The following is a 24181-nucleotide window of genomic DNA, read 5'->3' as shown; positions in this document are numbered from 1 at the left end:
TAAAACAGTAAGTTTACTTAATAAACTGGGGCTTGGGGACATGGGGAAAGTGTTTAGATCAGCCATGTGGATTCCAGATTTGAGACTAGGAGCCCATCAGGCAAGCTGATTAGATTCAAGATGTGGGAAATGTGGATGTCACCAGAATATATGTCCTAAATAGGTGAATTAGAACATAAATCAAAGCACCAAGAAGGCAGGGAGGAAGGAAGAGACAGAGAGAGAGGCACAGGTGCCTAAGTAATCTCTAGTTGATGAACAGCAATATTGCTTCTGGTAAGAAAATATCCATTAAGATTAAGCCAAGGGCAGGGCTGAGATAACTTATTCTGAGACAAACAACGCATAGAAATCAGGGAAGGGTCAGTTTGCCTGAGATGACAGGAAGCTGCAAACTACATGATGGAGTAGTTGGAGGTCAGTTGGCTAAGAACAATAGGAAATTGCTCATAAACAGGGGATATGAAAGCTTCCAAAAGGGAAAATACTGAATAAAAATGAGGAAACTAAATTTATCTGTATAAAAGGAACAAAGCCTCCAGGGGACAGAAGGAACACAGATTATAAAGTGTGAAAGTCAGGAATAACTTAGCTCTGATAACAGTTCTGCTAACATTAATTCATTCATTTGTTAGTTCATTCAACAATACTTCTCTGTGCTAGTTACGCTATTAGGCAGTGGTAAAAAAAAAATGAACAAGATGACATGATCATCAAGGATGTTAGTGACAAGCAGGTAAGCAAAACATAAGTTACAATTATAATAAAATGAATACATTAAAATTGTATTAAATGCTCTCAAGCAAATATATAGAGTGCTGTAAGAATCTCTAGTTGGGAATCAAATGGTCTTCCAGGGAGGCCAGAAATGGCTGGTAATTTGCAGGATGAGTAGGCATTGGATGTTTGAAAATATTTCAGATGAAAGGAACAATTTGTGCCAATGTCTTAGGTTAGGAAAGCTCATGGTGTGACAGGATCTAACAGCTGGACAGAAAAGCCATGCCATGCAAGCCACACAGATCATGTTAATATTGGACTATACCAATGGGAAGTCACTAGAAAGTTTTTTTTGTTTGTTTTGTTTGTGTGTGTGTGTGTTTGTTTGTTTTTGAGACAGAGTCTCGCTATGTCACCAGGTTGAAGTGCAGTGGCGCGATCTTGGCTCACTGCAACCTCCGTCTCCCAGGTTCAGGCGAGTCTCCTGCCTCAGCCTCCTGAGTAGCTGGGCCTACAGGGGCACACCACCATGTCCGGCTAATTTTTGTAGTTTTAGTAGAGATGGGGTTTCAGCATGTTGGACAGGTTGGTATCGATCTCTTGACCTTATGATCTGCCTGCCTCGGCCTCCCAAAGTGCTGGGATTACAGGTGTGAGCCACTGCGCCTGGCCGGGAAGTCACTAGAAAGTTGTAAGTAGAAGAGTGATACAATCACATTTGAGATTCAGCAACATGACTCTGGCTGCAGAATGGCAAGGGTTTGCAGAGGGAGAAGAGTGGAGATGAGCTAGGAGGCTAGTGTAATAGGCCAGATGAAAAACTATAGTGATTCAGACTAGGATGGTAATCATGAAAATAGAGACAATTAGATGGATTTGAAGCATATTTAGGAGGTGGAATCAATAGAATTAAATGTGGTGTAGGTGGTGGAAGAGGTGTCTAGGATGACTGACACCCAGGTTTCTGGCATGAGAAACTTGGTAAATGGTGGTGGCATTTACTAAATATAACAGAAAAATGTTTAGAGCTCAAAGGTTTTAGTGACTCTTCCACTTGAAATGACAGGCTGACTGCTCAACAGATAAATAAAAAGGACCCACAACTGGGCACAGCTTATGAAATTTCAGAACACAAGGTAGAGAGATTATTCTAAAGTTTTCAGGGAATAAAAACAGGTCACCAACAAAGAAACAAAGAAAGAATATAATTTCACTGGCATATGATATCTCATGAACAAAACTGGCCTCTAGAAGATAACAGAATCATGTATCCAAAGTTCTGATAAAAACTATTTTGGATCTTGAAAAACCATCAAACAACTATATGAGCAAAATTAAAGCATTTTAAGACACCCAAGGATTCCGAATTTTTACTTCTCATGTCTTTCCTGATAATTTATGCCAGCAAAATAAAAAATTGAAAATAAAAGACATGGGATATAAAGACAGTAGAACTAATTTAGAATATAAAGAAAATAGGTCCCAGGATGCTAGCTTCCTAGAAGGCTGAAATACAATTTATCTATATTAGAAGAAGATGTCAGTGAGCTCCAGGAAGAGTGCCTTCAAGAATAAAGTGCAGTCTTTCAATACATAGAACGAATAAAAAGGTAGTCAGAATGATAAGTGAGGCATTTAGTTCTTCTCCCAAGATAAATAAAAGGCAACTTGCAACTCCAAAGAAAACTAAAAGCTACCAAAATTATCATCATTTATAAAGCAAACTGAAATTTGACATGTTTTGAACCTCTATGCTAAGAACATTCTTCTTTTAGAGACCTCCTAGAGATTTTAGGATATACATGCTGTTTATTGGCTTTCAGCTTTAAAAATTAACTCATAAACTAGGCATGCATGAAATTAATGATGTAACAGAGTACAATGAATATGCATTCATTCTTGACTATGCAAAAATAAAGACATAGCTGACACAAGCTTTAGCTTACCTAGAAAGTCAAAAGAATTATCTAAAATTTATGGAATAAGAAATTGTTTTTCTAACAGCATTTAGTTATAACATATCCAATAGATGATCTAAATACTGTAAAATAGATACCAAAATTTAGGAGGTGTTTATCAACAAGTTATATAACTTTGATGAAATGGAAAAAGTCCTAGGAAGAAATAAATTACTGTAACTAACTCAAAGAGAAATAAAAACTTTGAGTAAATATATAACTAGTAAAGATAAATTGAACTAATAATTTAAAAACTTGCTACTCAAAAAAACTCAGGTCCAGATGGCTTCATCACTGAATTCTACCAAACATTCATGAGAATTAATACCAATACTTTACAAAATCTTTCTTTTTTATTTTCTCTCTTTCTCTCTTTCTTTCTTTCTTTCTTTCTTTCTTTCTTTCTTTCTTTCTTTTTCTTTCTTTCTTTTCTTTCTTTCCTTCTTTCTTTCTTTCTTTCTTTCTTTCTTTCTTTCTTTCTTTCTTTCTTTCTTTCTTTCTTTCTTTCTTTCTTTCTTTCTTTCTTTCTTTCTTTCTTTCTTTCTTTCTTTCTTTCTTTCTTTCTTTCTTTCTTTCTTTCTTTCTTTCTTTCTTTCTTTCTTTCTTTCTTTCTTTCTTTCTTTCTTTCTTTCTTTCTTTCTTTCTTTCTTTCTTTTGAGACAGTCTTGCTCTGTTGCCCAGGCTGGAGTGCAGTGGTGTGATCTTGGCTCACTGCAACCTCTGCCCACCTGGTTCAAGCAATTCTCCTGCCTCAGCCTCCTAAGTAGCTGGGATTACAGGCATGTGCCACCACACCTGGCTAATTTTTGTGTTTTTAGTAGAGACAGGGTTTCACCATGTTGACCAGGCTGGTCTTGAACTCCTGACCTCAGGTGGTCTGCCCGCCTTGGCCTCCCCAAAGTGCCAGGATTACAGGTGTGAACCGCTGCACCCAGCCTACAAAATCTTTCAAAAAATAAAAAATAAAAGCACAGGGAATACTTCCCAAATAATTCTGATGTATAGATTATTAGCATTATTCTGATACCAAAAACAGACAAGGACATTGCAAAGAAAGAAAACAACAGGTTAATATACCTTGTGAATATACATGTAAATATTCTCAACAAAATGTTAGCAAATTGAATCTAGTAATACATAAAAAGAATTATATACTAGTACTGATTGAGATCTTAGGAATGCAAGGTTGGTTTAACTTCTAAAAATCAATAACATAATATGCAATATTAATAGAATAAAGAAAAAACTATCTTATTACTACAAAAAATGCAGAAAAAGCATTTGACAAAACCCAACAACTTTTCACAACAAAGCAGAACTCAACAAACTAGGAATAGAAGGCAACTTGCTCAATCCAATAAAGGACATCTACAAAAAATCCACTGCTAATATCATACTTAATGGTAAAGACTGAATTTTTTTCCCCTTAGATCAGAAACAAGACAAGGATGTCTGAACTTGCTACTTCTACCTAACAGTGTACTGAAAATTCTAGCCAGGGTAATTAGGTAAAAAGAAATAAGAACATATGAGGATAGCACTTTAGGAGGCCAAGGTGGGCAGGTCACGAAGTCAAGAGATCAAGACCATCCTGCCAACATGGTGAAACACCATCTGTACTAAAAAAATACAAAAATTAGCTGGGCATGGTGGCATGTGCCAGTAGTCCCAGCTACTCGGGAGGCTGAGGCAGGAGAATCACTTGAACCTGGGAGGTGGAAGTTGCAGTGAGCCGAGATTGCACCACTGCACTCCAGCCTGGTGACAGAGTGAGACTCCATCTCAAAAAAAAAAAAAAAAAAAAAAAAAAAAAGAACATGTGCGGATAAAACAGGAAGAAACACAAATATCTGAATTTGCAGATAACATGGTTTTGTATCTGGAAAATCCTAAGAAATTCACTAAAAAGAATTATTAGAACTAACAAGAAAGTTCAGCAAGTTTAAAGAAGATCAGTGTGTAAAGAGAAGCTGAAATTAAGGAAACAATTTCATTTACAACAGATTCTAAAAGAAAAAAGTCTTGGAGATACATTTAATAAAAGAAAAGCAAGACTTGTACACTCAAAACAACAAAACATAGTTAAAAGAGCTTAAAGAAAGCTAAATAAATGGCAAGACAATCCATGTTCACTGATCAGACTTACATTGTTAAGATGGCAATACTCTCTAAATGTACCTGCATATTCAGTGCAGTCCTTACTGAAATTCAAGCTGCATTTATTATTTTGGCAGACATTTATAAGCTAATCCTAAAATTTATATGAAAATGTAAGATGACAGCAAGAATGAGGGAAACAAACAAAAACAACAACAAAAAAGAAAATGTAAGAGACCCAGAGTAGCAAAAACAATCATGAAAAGAACAAAGCTGAAGAACTCATACTTCCTGATTTCAAAACATACTACAAAGCTATAGTCATTGAGACTGTTATTTGGCATACAGATAGACATATAGATCAATGGAATAGAAATAATAGTCCAGAAATAAGCTCTTACATTGATGGTCTACTTTTGATGAGGGTTCCAACATCGTTTAACCAGGAAAGAACAGTCTTTTCAACAAATGGAGCAGGGACAATTGGATATCTACATGTCAAGTGACAAAGCTGGACCCTTTCCTTACATAAACATTAACTCAAAGTGGATTATAGACCTAAACATAATAACAAAAAATAAAAATCTTAGAAGAAAACAAAGGAGAGTAAATCTTTGTGACCTTAGGTTAGCAATGGTTTTTCAGATATAATATTAAAATGCAAGTGGCCAAAGGAAAAAATAGATAAATTGCATTTAAACATAAAAACTTTTCTGCTTCAAAGAATACCATTAAAAAATCAAACAGAAAACCCAAAGAATGGGAGAAAATATTTGGAAATCATATATCTAACAAGAAACTTGTATATAGAATTTATAAAGAACTCTTATAACTCAACAATAAAAAGACAAGTAACCCAATTTTAAAAACGGGATTAGAATAGACATTTCTCCAAATAAGATGGAGAAATGCCCAATAGGTACATAAAAAGGACACTTACCATCATTTGGGAAATGCAAATCCAAACCACAGTGAGCTACCACTGCATACCCACTATGGTGGCTCTAATCATAAGATGGATAATAAGTGTTGGTGAAGACCTGGGGAAACTGGAATTTGAATATTGCTGTTGGGATTGTGAAATGGTGCATCTGTTTTGGAAAACAGTCTGGCAGTTCCTCAGAGTTAAACATGAAGTTACCACCTGACCCAGCAATTCTACTCCCAGGTATATACTCAAGAGAACTGAAACTCATGTTCACACAAAAACTTGTATATGAATGTTCATAGAAGCATCATTTATAGCAGCCAAAAGATGAAATATCCCAAATGTCCATCAACAGATGAATAGACAGGTAAAATGTGGTTCAGCTATACAATGGAATATTACCCATCCATAAGAAAGAATGTAATTCTGATACATGATACTACATGGTTGAACCTTGAAAATATTATGCTAAATGAAAGAAGCTCATCACAAGAAAGCACATTGTATATGATTTCATTTATATGAAATATCCAGAATAGGCACATATTTAGAGACAGAAAGTAAACTGATGGCTGACTCAGCCTGGGGAGGTGGTGAGATGCCATGGAAAATGATTGCTAGTGGACGTAGGGTTTCGAAAAAAGAGTTTCAAAAATTAGCATATGGTGATGGCCACACAGCCTTATGAATATCCTAAAATGCTTTGAATTGCACACTTTAAATGGGTGAATTGTATGCTTTGTGAATTATATCTCAGTGCAGCTGTTGAAAAATTTGGGAGCACGAGGAGAGTCTTGGTGGGCAGCAGCGTGTCTCATTTGTACCTGTGGGATGTTTGTTGATGGAGGAATTTGGATGATGTCATGAGGGGCAAATGCCACTGAAAGATTTTTATTCCTTACATTTCCTGAGAGCAGGGGATGCACCATATATGCAAAGCCACATGGGGGAGCACCAGGTTGGTCAAGAGGCAGGAAGGAGCAAGGGGAAATCGTAGGCCAGGGTCTTTATTGGGGTTTTCCCTGAGAAACACAAGGCAAGGCAGGGGAAACAGTTCAAGACTGGCTAATTTGAGTAATTCTCGTGGTTTGGGGTCACAGGGACTGTCCTTACTAGTCTGGTATCTGGCTCCGGGTTGATTTAGACCAGTGGGGATGTTGGCTTGGTACGTGAGTTAGATAAAGGGGATGATTGGGAGTGTGGGCTCTGGATGGTTATTTTGCTTACAAAAGGCATATTCCCAGGTGAGCCTTTTGTGGTCGCTAAGAACTGGCTAGCTTTGGGAGCAGCAGTCCCTCTCCAGTCGGTGAGGCCACAAATGCCAGAGCATCAAGACTATAGTTAACAATAACATATTATACAGATTCAAGTAGCTAGAAGGTGGATATAGAATGTTCCCAACACAAGGAAATGATTAAATGTTTGAGTTGGTGGATATGCTAATATATGGAGCATAAGTAATTCCATCTTAGTAAATGACTCCATCTTACATTTTAAAAGGCATCGTACCAACAGGGACCAGATGTTTGCCTAATCAGTAGAGACTGCATCCAACCAGATAAGGACACAACCAGGCACACTTTCCCACTATCAGTCCTCACCAGAGGACTTCACCAGCTCAAAACAGCCATCTTGACAGACACTGGTCTTGCTGTTAATTGTGATAAACACCCGGCATTCTCGAAGGCTCTACCCACATCAAAGACTCTTCCTTATGGTTCATTAAAGGACTGCCCAGACCAGGACAGGAGATTCTTTTTGTCCATGTTGCTCTCCTTGGACTGTTTCATGAACCCATTTTCCTACCCCCTTTCTCTGGATGCTAGATGTTACTTCGTTTGATGTGGAATGTTTAATCTATAACATTTATATTGATTTAGTATACCATTAGGTAGGGTTTGCAATATCGACTGACTTCTGGAATGGCTTGAGCCTGTGTCCCTACAGCTCTGACTACCGCGTAAATGGGAAATACTAAGAAGAATTACCTCCTTGGGAACTCCATAAAGCTGTGGCTTTTATGATTGGAATAGCATCAGTAAAAGACTGATACTGTAGAAAGACACAAATGTCCATGGACCTGGTTATGTCTGACTTTGTACTGCTCACGATACTAATCAACCTGATTTCACAACTACGTATTATGTGAATGGAAACTTCACTATGTGTCTCATTGGTATGTACAATTATTATTTGTCAATTAAAAAATTTGTTTTAGAAGAATACATAAAAAGAGAGTACAGTAGACCCTTGAACAACACAGGCTTGAATTGTGTGGGTCCACTTATACATGGATTTTTTTCAACCAAACTCAGATGAAAATACAGCAGTATTTGAGAGATGTGAAGCCTGCATATACAAATGGCAGGGCCGATGACAGGACTTGGATATGCAAGGACTGGAACCAATACTTCCCAGTCCCCGCGGCATATATGTGGAGGGAAGACTGTGTAGCTAATGCATTTGGCCCTGTGATGCCTCAGTGCCAAACAGACACATACAGAATCTAAGACGACACAGAGAGAACACAGTGGATGCTAAATCCTTGTTTTTCATATCAGGAATAGATACTTTAAAACTGCTAAATACAAAAATGGTGATATAAGGTTATTACTAGGAAATGAAAAGTAATTCTCAAAAGAACTAAATTCAGAAATGGACACAAGCACAGGGCCTGGGAAGGGGGACTGGATATCGGGAGGGCTGCAGCTGGGGGCTGTTACTTTTCATTTTTAATTCTTTTCTATTACTGATTTTATTATGCACATTTTATTCATTTTTTAGGGCCTAGTTAGCTTTATCTCTCCTCCCCCGAGGCACAAAGCATATGCTGTTCGTTCTTTTCATTCCATAATCAATACTAGACATTAAAACCAAAAATAAAATCCTAAGCCTCCCAGCCGTTCTGAATGGACCCTTCTCTCAGCAAAGGACATTCCAAAATTAACCTGCAAAACTAGTTCAGGCCATGATGGGAAGGGGGGGTCAGACATGCCTCATTATACCCTCCCTTCTTTTGGATTTACTGAAGACAGACTCTTTTTTTTTTTTTTTTTTTGAGACAGAGTTTTGCTCTTATTGCCCAGGCTGGAGTGCAGTCTTGGCTCACTGCAACCTCTGTCTCATGGGTACAAGTGATTCTCCTGCCTCAGCCTCCCGAGTAGCTGGGATTATAGGCATGCACTACCATGTCCGGCTAATTTTGTGTTTTTAGTAGAGACGGGGTTTCTCCATGTTGGTCAGGCTGGTCTCGAACTCCTGACCTCAGGTGATCCGCCTGCCTTGGCCTGCCAAAGTTTTGGGATTATAGGTGTGAGCCACCGTGCACGGCCAGGACAGACTCTTTAAGTCTGATAAGAAAAGCTTACAATCTATTCTCTCTGAAGCCTCCTACTTGGAGGCTTCACCTGCCTGATAAAACCTTGGTCTCCACCACCCCTTATCTTTTCTTTTTTTCTGGTTTTGAAGTTGGACATGCTGAATATTCTTTTTTTTGTTTCTTTAACTCTATTTTAAGTTCAGTGGTAGATGGGCAGGATGTGCAGGTTTGTTACATAGGTAAACACGTGCCATGGTGGTTTGTTGCACAGATCATCCCAGCACCTCGGTATTAAGCCCAGCATCCATTAAGCTATTCCTCCTGATGCTCTTCCTCCCCCACCCCCTCTGCAGGCCCCAGTGTGTGTTCTTCCCTTCCTTGTACTCATGTGTTTTCATCACTCGGCTCCCACTTTAAGTGAGAACATTGGGTGTTTGGTTTTCTGTTCCTGCATTAGTTAGTGGAGGATAATGGCTTCCAACTCCATTCATGTCCCTGAAAAGGACATGATCTCATTCCTTTCTATGGCTGCATAGTATTCCATGGTATATATGTGCCACATTTTCTTTCTTTCTTTTTTTTTTTTGAGACAGAGTCTTGCTCTTGTCACCCAGGCTGGAGTGCAGCAGTGTGGTCTTGGTTCCCTGCAACCTCTGCCTCCCAGGTTCAAGCGATTCTCCTGCCTCAGCTTCCTGAGTAGCTAAGATTCCAGGCGCCTGCTACCATGCCCAGCTAATTTTTGTGATTTTGGTAGAGATGGGTTTCACCATGTTGGCCAGGCTGGTCTCGAACTCCTGACCTCAGGTGACTCACCCACCTCGGCCTCCCAAAGTGCTGGGATTACAGGGGTCAGCCACCATGCCTGGCCATACCACATTTTCTTTATCCAGTCTATCATTAATGGGAATTTAGGTTGATTCCATGTCTTTGCTATTGTGAATAGTGCTACAGCAAACACATACATGTGTGTATCCTTATAATGTTAACAGAATAATTTCTATTCCTTTGGGTGTATAACCAGTAATGGGATTGCTGTGTCGAATGGCATTTCTCCCTCTAGGTCTTTGAGGAATCGCCACACTGTGGGGCCCTGTGGAAGGATCATACTAGTATTCCAGAAAGATTCCTCTGGCTAAGATAAGGGGATGGGTGAGGAGGAGTGGAGGGGATGAGGCCTCCTCATGAAACTGAGACTGTGAGTTCTGCCGAATCTATCTGATGATTTCTGTATTTCAGCAATTGACCCTGGACTTCTGTATGGTTTTTGCTAGTGGTTGCGTGGATTAAGATGCTTGAATCCAGAAGAGAATAATCTCAATTAGAGACACTCCCAAAAATGAAAGTGCAACGGAGGACAAACTGCAGCCTCTGCAGGCTCCAAGAGAGGAATGCCTTTTCTCACCTTGACTTTCTACAGATCCTTCAGTGGGTCCACCCCTGGAGACAGGATAAAAAACATGGGAGTGGCTGGTCCCGATTCTTCCAACGAATTTGCAAAATCTAGCGCTCTTCCCACCACGTATTTGCTTCCTAACTTCTCTTCAATGAAATCTCTGCCAGAAAAAAAAACACACATATATTTATACATATATAGCAGCCACAAAATGGTAACATTTGAGAAATGGAGGCCTATAGAAATGAAAGAACATGCTCAAGGTCATGGGCTAGGTAGTTATAGAGCTGGGACTGGTTCCAAGTTCACTGCTTATTAAGTCAACACACAACCTTGGGCTGCTAGTTGCCGAGCTGCTCACCTGGATCTGGGCTCCCTCTGAAGCCCCATCCAGGCAGGCCATTGCTGACTCCCTGTGGGGAGCCTGGTGGCTTCTCACATCACCCCACCCATGAGGACACTGTTGGCGGCAGTGCCTTCAGAAAGCTGGTAAGCTAAATCCTCCATATGTTCTCTCCCTGCTATCTCCCACCCTTGCCCAAGATTTAAAGCCCTACAGTACACTATTCTCTCCCTCTCTTTTTTTTTTTTTTGAGATAGATTCTCGCTCTGTCCCCAGGCTGGAGTGCAGTGGCACAATCTCGGCTCACTGCAACCTCTGCCTCCCGGGTTCAAGCGATTCCCCTGCCTCAGCCTCCCTAGTAGCTGGGACTATAGGCACCCACCACCACACCCAGCTAATTTTTTTTTTTTTTTTTTTGTATTTTAGTAGAGATGGGGTTTCACCATGTTGGCCAGGATGATCTCGATATCCTGACCTCATGATCCACCTGCCTCAGCCTCCCAAAGTGTTGGGATTACAGGCGTGAGCCAACGCACCCAGCCTATTCTTTCACGTTTTATTATTCTCTCTCCTTTCGTCTTACTCCACTTACCAGTGTTCCTGTCCAAAGTGTCACATTTTATGCTGAACAAATCTTCATAGCTATAACCACTTGTTGAACGTCTGACCCAGTTCCTGGTCTTAACAGATTTGCACTCTCCCCCAGGAATACTATTTTCCCTGTAGCCTTCTTGACTGGGCTCATTCTCCTACACCTGCCTTAGAATTGGCACGCGGACTCAGGGTCCAGCTCACTGCCCACTACTGTTTTCAAGCCATTCCCTCCTGACTCTTTTATTTATTTATTTATTTCTGAGACAGAGTCTCGCTCTGTCGCCCAGGCTGGAGTGCAGCAGCGTGATCTTGGCTCACTGCAACCTCCGCCTCCCAGGTTCAAGTGATTCTCCTGCCTCAGCCTCCTGAGCAGCTGGCACTACAGGCGCATGCCACTATGCCCAGCTAATTTTTGTATTATTAGTAGAGACGGGGTTTCACCATGTTGGCCAGGCTGGTCTCGAACCCCTGACCTCGTGATCCTCCTGCCTCAGCCTGACAAAGTGCTGGGATGACAGGCGTGAGCCACTGTGCCTGGCCCCTCCCCACTCTTGTGGCTCCTCAGAGGCTCATTTCCCCTGGTTGTGTCACCACTGCCCCTGTACATCAGTGTCATCTGTTCCCCTTCAGTCACTCTCCTCTTGCACTGACTTTTTCTCTTTCAGCCTGGGTGACATCAACATCCATGTGGACAATCCTGGAGATTCTTAGTGACCTCAGCTCAAGTGATTTTTGTTTCTTCCTCCTTTAGTAACCTAATTCTATGGCCACACGCTCATCGCTGCCATTATTTGGGAACTTGTTAAATGTCAGGAAACATAAATGGGAACATCCCACTCTTTGACCAAAGTCTTTTATCCTTAGCAATCTAACCTGACTTCACCTATTCTTTGCCCGTACTGGGGCCACTATGAATGGAGGAATTTCAGTAGCTTGGCCTCCCTGGTATTTTTCCTTCTTTCTTTTTTTTTCTTTTTTTTTTTTCTTGAGACGGAGTCTCCCTCTGTTGCCCAGGCTGGAGTGCGGTGGTGCAATCTCGGCTCACTGCAACCTCTGCCTCCCAGGTTCAAGCAATTCTCCTGTTTCAGCCTCCTGAGTAGCTGGGAGTACAGGAATGTGTCACAACGCCCAGCTAATTTTTTTTGTATTTTTAGTAGAGATGGGGTTTCACCATGTTGGCCAGGCTGGTCTCAAACTCCTGACCTTAAGTGATCTGCTGCCTTGACCTCTCAAAGTGCTGGGATTACAGGCATGAGCCACTGTGCCCAGGCCCTTCCTGGTATTCTGCTATCATGACCTTACTCTAGTCACTCCTTTCCTATCCAGTATAGAGTCTATGGCCTACAACTTCTTTTTTCTTTTAAAAATAACTTTATTAAGAGGTATAATTGACATACCATAGGATTTTCCCATTTTAAGTATACTATTCAATAACTTTTAATACATTTACCAAGTTGTACAGTCTTTACCATAACCCAGTTTTAGAACATTTACATCACACCAATGAGATTCCTCATGGCTATGGCTATTTAATTTCCCGTTTTTTTTGTTTGTTTGTTTGTTTTTGTTTTTTGAGATGGAGTCTCACTCTATCAAACAGGCTGGAGTGTAGTGGCGCGATCTCAGCTCACTGCAACCTCTGCCTCCCGGGTTCAAGCAATTCGCTGCCTCAGCCTCCTGAGTAGCTGGGATTACAGGTGCCCACCACCATGCCCAGCTAATTTTTGTATTTTCACTAGAGATGGGGTTTTACCATCTTGGCCAGGCTGGTCTTGAACTCCTGACCTTGTGATCCACCCGCCTCGGCCTCCCAAAGCGCTGGGATGACAGGCGTGAGCCACCGCACCTGGCCTATTTAGTTAATTTCTATTCCCACCCTCTAGCTCCAGGAAACTACTATATACCCATGGTTTTGGAGATCAGCCCTGCTGGTCCGGCTGTCCTGAGGTTGCCCTTGCCCCGTGCCTGTGCTGGGCCTTCCACCACCCTGTTTCCTACCGCATGGCGTAGGTCATCCGGTCGGGCCGCATGGCTCTCATCACGCAAAGGCGTTGCAGGGCTGTCTTGTTCTTCCACTCCTGTGGGAGCTTCTCCTTCTCAGGACATTCGGACTCCACAAACTTTTTCCAGCTCTTAGCAGATCCCTCTATGTCCCGATCCAGATTACAGAATTCTTCCATTGAGGAAAGTACCTGGGAAATTTCAGAGAATCTGAAAGGCAGTTTCTTCAGAAAGCTGCCATTTGCATTGTGTTGGGGGACTGAGGGGCCAGACGATCTTATCTACACAATTCTGTCTCATTTATCCTCTTGTCTAGAACTTTGGATCGTCCCCCAGGAAAAATCAAGGAAGAGGAAGAATTTTGGGCAGCTTAGCGAAGTGCCCCAATAATACACAAGATTTCGCATATAAAATGTTTGGAATATTATTAGCAGCAGAGACTGAGCCACACCTGCCTGTAAGCGTGTACATGGAAAAGAGGGACAAGAAGGGGCATTATGGTTATTCTGGTCTTAAGCTTGGACACCTAAAGTTAGTGACTTCTCCCTTTCCTCCTCAAACTCACTGTGCCACCAAACCCTGTCAATTCACCTCTCAAAATGTTTCTAGAATTATTCATGTACTCTGTGTTAACGCCAACTTTTAAAATGTCCATGGGTTGTCTATTTCTGTAAGGATTCTGTCCAAATGCATAACTTGGTAGCCAGATCTCTTCATTTGGTGCCTCTCTTCAATCTGTCCAGTAAGCTGTGTGTCCTCCTACTCGGTCCCACTCTGAGCATATCTGCCCCCAACCTTGGAAATGTGCCTGACTCATTCCCAACTCATTTCCTTGTTCATACTACTTCCACCGTATGTAAAGTCCTGTTTTCTTTTCTGCCACATTCTACTTCTTCCTTTTCTTGTGCTGGTCACGATTGTTACATGTTAAGGCTCTACAAGCTGTGAAAGACCAGTTCAAAACCTGCAACCTCCCTCGCGCCATCTTTCCTAATGCAGAACATGTAGACCTCCCATCCTTTTGTAAACCACTCAGAGCAGGTTTGTCCAACCCACTGCCCTTGGGCCGTATGCGGCCTAGGATAGCTTTGAAGGTGGCCGAACACAAATTCATAAACTTTCATGAAACATTATAGTTTTTTTGTGATATATATATATATATATACTTTTAGCTCATCAACTGTCATTAGTGTTAGTGTTTTTGTTTTGTTTTGTTTTTGAGACGGAGTCTCGTTCTGTCGCCCAGGCTGGAGTACAGTGGCACGATCTTGGCTCACTGCAACCTCCGCCTCCCAGATTCAAGCAATTCTCCTGCCTCAGCCTCCCGAGTAGCTGGGACTACAGGTGCCCGCCACCACGGCTGGCTAATTTTTCTATTTTTAGAAGAGACAGGGTTTCACCATATTGGTCAGGCTGGTCTTGAACTCCTGACCTCAGGTGATCCACCCACCTCGACCTCCCAAAGTGCTAGGATTACAGGTATCAGCCACCATGCCCGGCCCCAATGTTAGTGTGTTTTGTGTGTGGTCCAAGACAATTCTTCTTCTTCCAATGTAGCCTAGAGAAGCCAAAAGATTGGACTCCCCTGACTTAGAGCTACTTGCAGAGTTGACATCTTTAATAAAGAGTTTGACTTCATTTTTAGATGTTTGACTGCTGATAGCTTTTAAATCTCATCCTTTCCTCTTCCTCTTCTGCCCTGGGCACTGCCTCTTTTGGTGCGGGAGGGAAGTTGTACCAGGCAAGCCCCTGCCCATGCACAGACACCCTTGCCCTGGCCCCACCCCAGAAGCATCATAATACTCAAGGCAGTCTCCTTTTCTGGCACTCTCAAGCCATTTGCAGTCTGCTTGGGAGCTCCTCTGCTCTTCCTAGAAAACCACGTTATCTGAGTAATAAACTTTCTCATACCCTTTTAGTATGTATGTAGCATCATCAGTCTTGATGTTGAAACCATATTTTGGGCGTGTGTGTGTAGGAGGTCTGTTCTATTTCTTTAGAGTGCCTACATCAACATCACTCACTTAGATACTTAATTACCTGCAGTCCTGCCTTCATTACTCAACTGTGCCTGAATGCCTGGTTTCCCCAATGACGTGAAAAGCTAGACAAGACTTTGTGTCTAAGGCACCTACCACAGTGCCTTGAGTTTTTAGGAACCCAATATCATCTTTCTATTTGGACGAATTCATTCATTCATTCATTCTTTTGACATTCATTCAGTTCCTACTACCTGCCAGATACTGGGAAAGACAATAGGAAAAAACAACAGCAACAAAAAAACACAAGCCTTTCACGGAGCCTGCAGTCCTAGCTTAGGGAGAAAGGAGATGAGGGAGGCCTTGGTAGGTATGTAGAATTCTGCTGGGCAGAGATAGAGGTAGAGAGAAGGAAAGGGATTTTTTTTTGGGTGGGGGGAAGAATCAAGAAGAGCTAAAGCAAGGAGGAGGGGAGTGTAGGGCCTGATAGGAAGCAGCATGTTTGCTGCAGAGAAGTCTTTTGCCTTACCACTGATAGGAACAGCTGGAGAAGGACAGAGGCATGTGACCGGGGCTTGTGGAGGCTTTTGTCCCGTGGCAATGAATACACGTCCTAGCTTTACATATTCCTTTACATGGGCTCTGTGGCTTCCCAGTTTCACCCTGATCGCTTACAGCAGGGAGTGATCCTTCATTGGTACGGGTAAGTCACGTGGAGTGGTGTGTGGAGGGAGTAGAGCAGGAGGCACCGGGGGACTGGAGTTCTGGCCCCAGCACCACCACTTTTGAGCCAATGGACTTGGAACCTGTTTTAAAACCCTTGTGAGTGTTTTTTTTCATTTGGAAAATGAGGCCAAGTCATGCGGTCTGCCACATCTCACACTGTAATGTAGATACAAGTGCTTTGAAGGCTACAAAGCTCTCCCTTTGCCTTCCTTGGGGGCTCATGTGGCTATTGAATTGCAACTGCTGGTTTACTTGTCTGTTACTCCCACAAGACTGTGAGCTCCCTGCGGGCAAGAACTTTTGTAGGCCTCTTTGTCACCTTAGACCTAGCAGGGTGCTGCCTGGCACTTAGGAAATACTCAGTTAATAAGATTTGACATCTGCCTGGCCAGCAGGAGGGCTCCTGACAGGCTGAGAAAGCTGCAGCTGCTGTAATTATTTCTCTCTGTGCTGAAGAGCTAACTTTCATCTTCTTCCAGGCAGCCACTCACCCCCTCTTCCCAGTTTGCATCATTATTAACCCTTCTGCAGTCCTGCAACCCCCTCTGGCGTCTCCACAAAACTGGGCAAATTACACTGTGATCAGTGCTCCCAGCTGCCAGGGCTGGATCTGAAACACACTTTCTTGAAGCTCTAGATTGAATACAATTGCAACATTTAATCTTCCAAATGAGGAAAAGGGATTTCTAGCCTTCTAATAAGCTAAATGGGAATGACTAATTAACCTAATTACTTTGGACTGTGTAGCAAAATACAACTGAGCTAAATTGGCAACCAGAGTGGTAGTGAGGGGCCTTTTCAAAGGCTAACAAAGGCCTTCATCGCAGATGAGATTTTCTAATGAACAACAGAACATGCCCATTACCTGAAAGTTCTGCATTTGATAGGACCTAAAAAACCCTTACAAAGGACATTAATAAAAGCAGTATTTTATCACAAAGATTTTATTCATTACCTGCTTATTAGTTCTTCTGGGGAAACAAGGCAATTAGTCTTCCTCATGAGACAGAATGCTTAAATTTTTTTTTTTTTTTAAATCATGTCCTATTCAATTATCCTTTTTTTGTTTCTTTAGGCTAAAACCCAGCCAAACACTTAAAAAGAGCCTTCATCAAAGGCTTTGGCAATGAGTTCTACATAATGTACTGTGTTTCACCTGCTCACATCCTGTGCTGTGCTTGAGTTGGATGGGTCTGGACTTTGCTGCTCTTCCTAACAAATTCATATCGAGAGATAAAGCTCCTCTAGTTGGCAAAAGCCTTTGAACAGCCAGATGAGCTTCGCCCACAAAACAAAACAAAAAAGCAAAGTGAAGCAAGGCAAGGCGAACCAACAATCCATTTTGTTAAAAGAGGAACGAAACGAAATTGTACGTAGGTTTTGGGTGGAGCTTTGTAAAATGAAAGCACTGAAGAGTGCTTGTGAATCATTTATTCCTTGTAACTTTTGCAGCAGAGGGCTTTGTGGGGTAATATAAAGAGCGGCAACTGCACGGTGGCTTAAGCCTGTAATCTCAGCACTTTGGGAGGCCGAGACGGGCAGATCACGAGGTCAGGAGATCGAGACCATCCTGGCTAACACGGTGAAACCCTGTCTCTACTAAAAAAATACAAAAAACTAGCCGGGCGAGGTGGCGGGCGCCTGTAGTCCCAGCTACTCGGGAGGCTGAGGCAGGAGAATGGCGTGAACCTGGGAGGCGGAGCTTGCAGTGAGCCGAGATCCGGCCACTGCACTCCAGCCTGGGCGACAGAGCAAGACTCCCTCTCAAAAAAAAAAAAAAAAAAAGGGCGGCAACTGGACTTGGTCCAACTGCACAACTCACAGGTCCTGAAAGTTCTTCCTTCTTTGGACAAATTCTACGTGGTACAATCCATATCAACGACAACACGTAGATACCAGATAGCTGGGCGATTAATCATCATAATTGTTGTGGGGTGAATTGTGTCCCCCCAAAATATATATTGAGGAAATTTGGAAATAGGGTCTTTGGAGATGTAATCAAGTCACAATGAAGTCACTAGTGTGGACCCTAATCGAATAGGACTGGTGGCCTTATAAGAAGTGGAAAGGACCAGGTGCAGTGGCTCATGCCTGTAATCCCAGCACTTTGGGAGGCCGAGGCAGGCGGATCATGATGTCAAGAGATCAAGACCAACATGGTGAAACTCCATTTCTCTTAAAAATATAAAAATTAGCTGGGTGTGGTGGCGCACGCCTGTAATCCCAGCTACTTGGGAAGCTGAGGCAGGAGAAGCGCTTGAACCCGGGAGGCGGAGGTTGCAGTGAGCCGAGATCTCACCACTGCACTCCAGCCTGGTGACAGAGCAAGACTCTGTCTCAAAAAAAAAAAAAAAAAAGAGGCGGAAAGGCAGAGACTCACAGAGGGAAGACGGCCACGTGAAGATGTGAACATGGAGGCAGACCCTGGAGTTATGCTGCCACAAAGCAAAAGATACCGGGGGCTACCAGAAGCTGGAAGAGGCGAGGAAACATCCTTCCCTAAAGCCTCTGGAGGGAGCGTGGCCCCACCGACACCTTAATTTCAGCTTTCAGCCTCCACGACTGTGAGAGAACAGATTTCTGTTGTTTTAAGCCACACCATTTGTAGTACTTTGTTAGAACACCTCTAGGAAACAAATACAGCAACCATAACCAATCAGCTTCCATTGGTTTGGCATTTGCTCTGTATCTTTTTTTTTCTTTTTTTTTTGAGACGTAGTCTCCCTCTCTTGCCCAGGCTGGAGTGCAGTGGCCGGATCTCAGCTCACTGCAAGCTCCGCCTCCCGGGTTCACGCCATTCTCCGGCCTCAGCCTCCCGAGTAGCTGGGACTACAGGCGCCCGCCACCTCGCCCGGCTAGTTTTTTGTATTTCTTAGTAGAGACGGGGTTTCACCATGTTCGCCAGGATGGTCTCGATCTCCTGACCTCATGATCCGCCCGTCGCGGCCTCCCAAAGTGCTGGGATTACAGGCTTGAGCCACCGCGCCCGGCCTGCTCTGTATGTTACCTAGCCTTGTGAGGAAGGTATTACGATGACCATTTTGCAGATGAGGAAACCAAGGCTCAGAGGAACAAACTTGAACTTGAATCCAGGGATGTCTGACTCCAGAGCCTGTGTTAATTAGTTCATCTCCATCATTGCTCCAGTTCTGCAGAGGGGTTCATGCAGAACTGCTTTAGAGAACTAACTTATTTTCCATAAAGGCATCAGACCACGAGAAATTGTTCTCTAGCTCTGGGCCATAGTGTCCTACAAGGTAGCCACTGACCACGAGTGACTCCCAAGTACTTGAAATGTGGCGGGCGGGACTGAGAGACTGAAGTTTTAATTGCATTTAATTTTAATGGTCTTACAATTCAAGTGTAGAAAACAGGACTTGTTTTATTAATTGGAAACTTCTAAAGATTGTTGGAACAACTTGGGTATATGAATCAACCATTTTAACTCTAAATTTTATGAAATCTCAATAGAAATGTTTTGGATGAAAATTTGGCATCTGAATTGAGATGAGCTGTGAGTTTAAAAAATATTCAGCAGATTTCAAAGCCTTCGTATAAAAATACAAAATATCTCAGTAATAATTTTATAACAACTGCATATTGAGATAATATTTTGGCAGTATTGACTTAAAGAAAATATCTTGCTAAAATTGATTTTATCCATTTTTTTTTTTTTTTTGAGACTGAGTTACACTCTTGTCACCCATGCTGAAGCGCAATGGCGCGATAGCTCACTTCAACCTCCGCCTCCCAGGTTCAATCAATTCTGCAGCCTCAGCCTCCCAAGTAGCTGGGATTACAGCATGCGCCACCACACCTGGCTAATTTTGTACTTTTAGTAGAGACAGGGTTTCACCATGTTGGCCAGGCTGGTCTTAAACTCCTGACCTCAGGTGATCTGCCCACCTTGGCCTCCCAAAGTGCTGGGACTACAGACGTGAGCCATCATGCCTGGTCAATTTTATTCATTTTTAAAAGCATTTTTTAATGCAGCTATAGAAAATTTAAAATACTTAAGTGGTTTGCATTATATTTCTTTTGGACAGTGCTACTGTAAAGTGTGTGTATTCATTTGTATCTTATGCAGCCCAGGAAAATGGATGGTTTCCACTTCTCGGCATTTATTGTAATCATTCTCCAGCATTTCGTAACTTTGTAATTTGGGTTTCTGTTGCGAATGGAGTTCCCCCTTATTTTTTCCCCAGGATATTATTTCCCTTCTCATTCACCAGATTGGGCCCAGAATGACAAATAAAAGTAAATAAAAATCAAATTACAACTTTATTATTTAGATCAGAGATTGGCAAACTACAGCTTGCAGGCCCAATCCAGCCCACCACCTGTTTTTGTCAATAAAGTTTTATTGGAACTCAGCCATGTCCACTCATTTACATACTGTGTATGGCTTTGGCAGAGTTGAGTAGCTGCTACAGAGTCTGGCCTGCGAAGTCTAAGTGGCCCTCATAATTGCTATGGAGTGAACTGTGTCCCTCCAAAGTAAAATATATACTGAAGAACTAACCTCCCAGACTTGTGAATGTGAACTTATTTGGAAATAGGGTCTTTGTAGATGTAATCAAGTTAAGATGGAGCCACTAGTGTGGGCCCTAATCCAATATAACTGGTGCCCTTATAAGAAGCAGAGAGACAGAGACTCGCGAGGGAAGACAGCCATGTGACGATGGGAAGATGGTGACATTTACTAAGTGGCCTTTTGCAGAAAAAGCGAGGCAACTCTTGATTTAGATACAGTCCTAAAGTTGGTTAAAACAATACAGGCTCTGAAAAAGAAGTTAGAAAACTATCTTTGAGCAATGGTTGCATTAATGGAATGAGCCTAGAATTTCCTGAGATGACTCCCTTGAAGGGGACAGCAGGTATATAAATAATTAAGTTCTAGGTTTTAGTTATAAAGTAAAACTACTTGGATGGATATCGAGGGAATCATGCTAAATGAGCACACCAATCCCACATGGTTATATGCTGTATAATTCCATTTATGTAACATCCTTGAGATGACAGAAAATTATACAAATGGAGAACAGATTCATGGTTGGTAGCTATTGGGAACTGGGTAAGGGAAGATGTTGTTGTGGTTATAGAAGGCCAACATGAGAGGTCCTTTTAATGACGGAACTTTCTGGATTGTATCAATGACAATTTCCCAGATGTGTTCTTGTACTACAGTATTGCAAGATGTTACCATTGTGGAAAACTGGGTACAAGGGATATCTCTGTATTATTTCTTAAAATTGCATATGAATCATTGTCTCAAAATAAACCATGTTAATTAAAAAAAAGAGAAAGCAAGCCAATCATGAGACTTTACTGTTCTACTTCTTTGTGCTGCTAAACATCTATAAAATGCAATAAACACGGGAGATTATAAACAAGATTCATCTTATGCAGATGTTATTCCTCACATGGCGCTGACGCCTGTCATGGGTGCTCATTCAACTGCCCACAGGGAGTGCAGGCTTGGACTCCGGAGCGAGCTGGTGTTGCCTCACCCAGCATTCCCTGCCAGGCATGGTGTCAGGATCTGTGAATTGCAGGCATAGTACCTACTGAAAGAACCTCAGAGTTTGTGATCTTGTCAGCACTCATAGAATCGCAGCTAAACTAAGCTGCATGACATGGAATGAAAATAGGCTCTGCCATCAGGCAGACCAAAATTTGTGTCCTGGGCTTCTGGTAAGCGTGGGACCTGTTTCCTCCTGTGTTAAACGGGAACAAATAATACCTATTGCCCAGGTGGATATGAGAATTAAATAAGGTAACGCATTTCCAAGGCACTCAATGTATAAGAGCTGTTATTAATTGCTGAGCATCCCAGGCTGAAATGCTTTCCTGCTTTGAGTCTGAGTTAGGATTCAGATGCCTGAATACAGCCCTGGCACCTACTGTTTTATGGAAATGCTGTGGCAGCCTCTCCACATCAACCCCAGGGACTCACCGAGGAGCCCATGTTCCAGCCTTATGCCCTGGTAGGTGAAAAGCAGCTCAGCTGACTCAGGGGAGCTCACAGGAACTTCCTGTTTCCTCACACCCTGGAGGCAGAGCCCTCATACACCAGCATACACCTGCTGCTTCTTTGCAGGCCCAGGAAAGATGAGCTTGCTGTGGGGACACAAGGAACGGGATGTGCCCATGTTTAACACAGCTCCGTGCTTGAACTCCAAAAGAGAGCCCTGCTGACTTCATGGGGACCAGTGTCAGAGGTAAACTCTGAGAGATGACAGCTCGGCTTTTTTCTAGGGGTCAATACTCACCTTGACAGCTCCCCACGCCTGATGTGAGAGGAACTCCACGGGGCTGGCGGTGACTGTCTGCACTGGAGATTGAAGCAGGAAATCCAACTCCGCTGGATTGACTTCTCGGTTCATGAGGAGAATCTGCAACGTGGAGAAATGACACTGCATTTCTTTAGCTTGTAGCCAGAGTCCTAGAAACCTTAGGGGTTGTTACTCAGTATAATTATTACCGCCTCTAATACTAGAGTTTGCCCATCAATTTTGGTTGTTCAGTGAGGGTAGAGTGGAAGGAAGTGCATATTCACACACATTACTTCCGTGTCTATCTATTTTCACCCCAAACATCGGAGTGACTTAACTGCACGCGGTGAGTGACTATATCTTGGTTAATAAGCATTTATGACATATCAATCATAAATGCCATGGAGTATGTTTCTGCAATCTAATTGAGCAGATGACGCATACAAATGACATGGTCTGAGGAGAATGTCAAAGTGACGTATGAATATATGGCAGCTAGAAATGCGGATAGGAATCCATAATGCTAAAGGAGTTACAGAAGAGAGGAGTTATCAGCAAGTGAAGGGCAGGAAGAAACTAATTTGACTACACTTTCTATAAGTAGTTTATTTTCTTTTACTTTAAGTTCTGGGATACATGTGCAGAACGTGCAGGTTTGTTACATAGATATACATGTGCCATGGTGGTTTGCTGCACCTGTCAACCCGTCATCTAGGTTTTAAGCCCACTGTGCAGTAGGTATTTGTCCTAATGCTCTCCCTCCCACCCCCCAACAGGCCCCGGTGTGTGTTGTCCCCCTCCCTGTGTCTATGTGTTCTCATTGTTCAACTCCCACTTATGAGTGAGAACGTGTGGTGTTTGGTTTTCTGTTCCTGTGTTAGTTTGCTGAGAATGATGGTTTCCAGCTTCATCCATGTCCCTGCAAAGGACATGAACTCATTCTTTTCCATGGCTGCATAGTATTCCATGGTGTATATGTGCCACCTTTTCTTTATCCAGTCTATCATTGATGGGCATTTGGGTTGTTCCAAGCCTTTGTTATTGTAAATAGTGCTGCAATAAACATACGTGTGCACGTGTCTTTCCTATAAGTAGTTTTGGATTGGGTCTTGGAGAAGCTAAGAGATGGGGTGTTTTCACAGAAGAGGAGACGTTCCATGGAGTAGGAGACGGAAAAAGCAGAGACTTGAAATGGGAATTAGTGAGCTGTGTACAGGGGAGAGAAAAGGATTTGGCTTGGTTTGAGCTCATGGTTCACACTGAGAGGTGGGGCCCACATTTCTTTTTTTGCAAAGGCCAAGCTGTCAGCTGGGCTGGAGTGGGGAATACAGGGGGTGAGGGATGAGGCACAGCAACACTTACCCATGAACTCAGGCAGACCCTGAAAGGTGCAAACAGAGTCAGCACACAAGTGATGATGGGATATCTGACTTTTGGAATTGGAAAGGACCTTTGAGATAATTAGTCTGTGCTACATATTGGAAAAAATTCAAATTCTAAATGATTAGAGGGACATGTAAAAGGAAGTAAATGAGGCTGGATGCAATGGCTCACACCTGTAATCCCAGCCCTTTGGGAGGCCGAGGTGGGTGGATCACCTGAGGTCAGGAGTTCAAGACGAGCCTGGCCAACATGGTGAAATTCCGTCTCTACTCAAAATACAGGAAAATAATAATAATAATAATAATAATAATTAGCTTGGCATGGTGGTGCACATCTGTAATCCCAGCTACTTGGGAGCCTGAGGCAGGAGAATCACTTGAACTGGGGAGGTGGAGGTTGCAGTGAGCCAGGATCACACCACTGCATTCCGGCCTAGACAACAGAATGAGACTCCATCTCAAAAAA

General features: G+C 42.5%; 1 protein-coding gene across 4 annotated transcripts in view; it reads right to left on the bottom strand.

Annotated features, from left to right (window-relative positions):
• The window catches only part of LOC105473558 (dynein axonemal heavy chain 9), a 377165-nt gene that overhangs the window by 54849 nt on the left and 298135 nt on the right, over positions 1 to 24181 (bottom strand). For 2 of the 4 annotated variants that reach the window (XM_011727370.3, XM_024790236.2), the window contains 3 exons: positions 22331 to 22453; positions 13351 to 13544; positions 10431 to 10575 (listed from right to left, as the gene is read on the bottom strand). In XM_011727370.3, the coding sequence (XP_011725672.2) occupies positions 10434 to 10575; positions 13351 to 13544; positions 22331 to 22453 (459 nt within the window). In that variant the 3' untranslated portion in view covers positions 10431 to 10433. Of the gene's footprint in view, positions 1 to 10430; positions 10576 to 13350; positions 13545 to 20130; positions 21601 to 22330; positions 22454 to 24181 lie in introns of those variants that run through there. The other 2 variants (XM_071082354.1, XM_011727373.3) reach the window with 2 other exon arrangements.

This window comes from Macaca nemestrina, chromosome 17 (genome assembly GCF_043159975.1).
Source record: "Macaca nemestrina isolate mMacNem1 chromosome 17, mMacNem.hap1, whole genome shotgun sequence".
In the NCBI taxonomy this organism is placed as follows: domain Eukaryota; kingdom Metazoa; phylum Chordata; class Mammalia; order Primates; family Cercopithecidae; genus Macaca; species Macaca nemestrina.
Note: the sequence above shows the minus strand (reverse complement) of the source record. Positions and strands in the feature narration are given on the sequence as shown.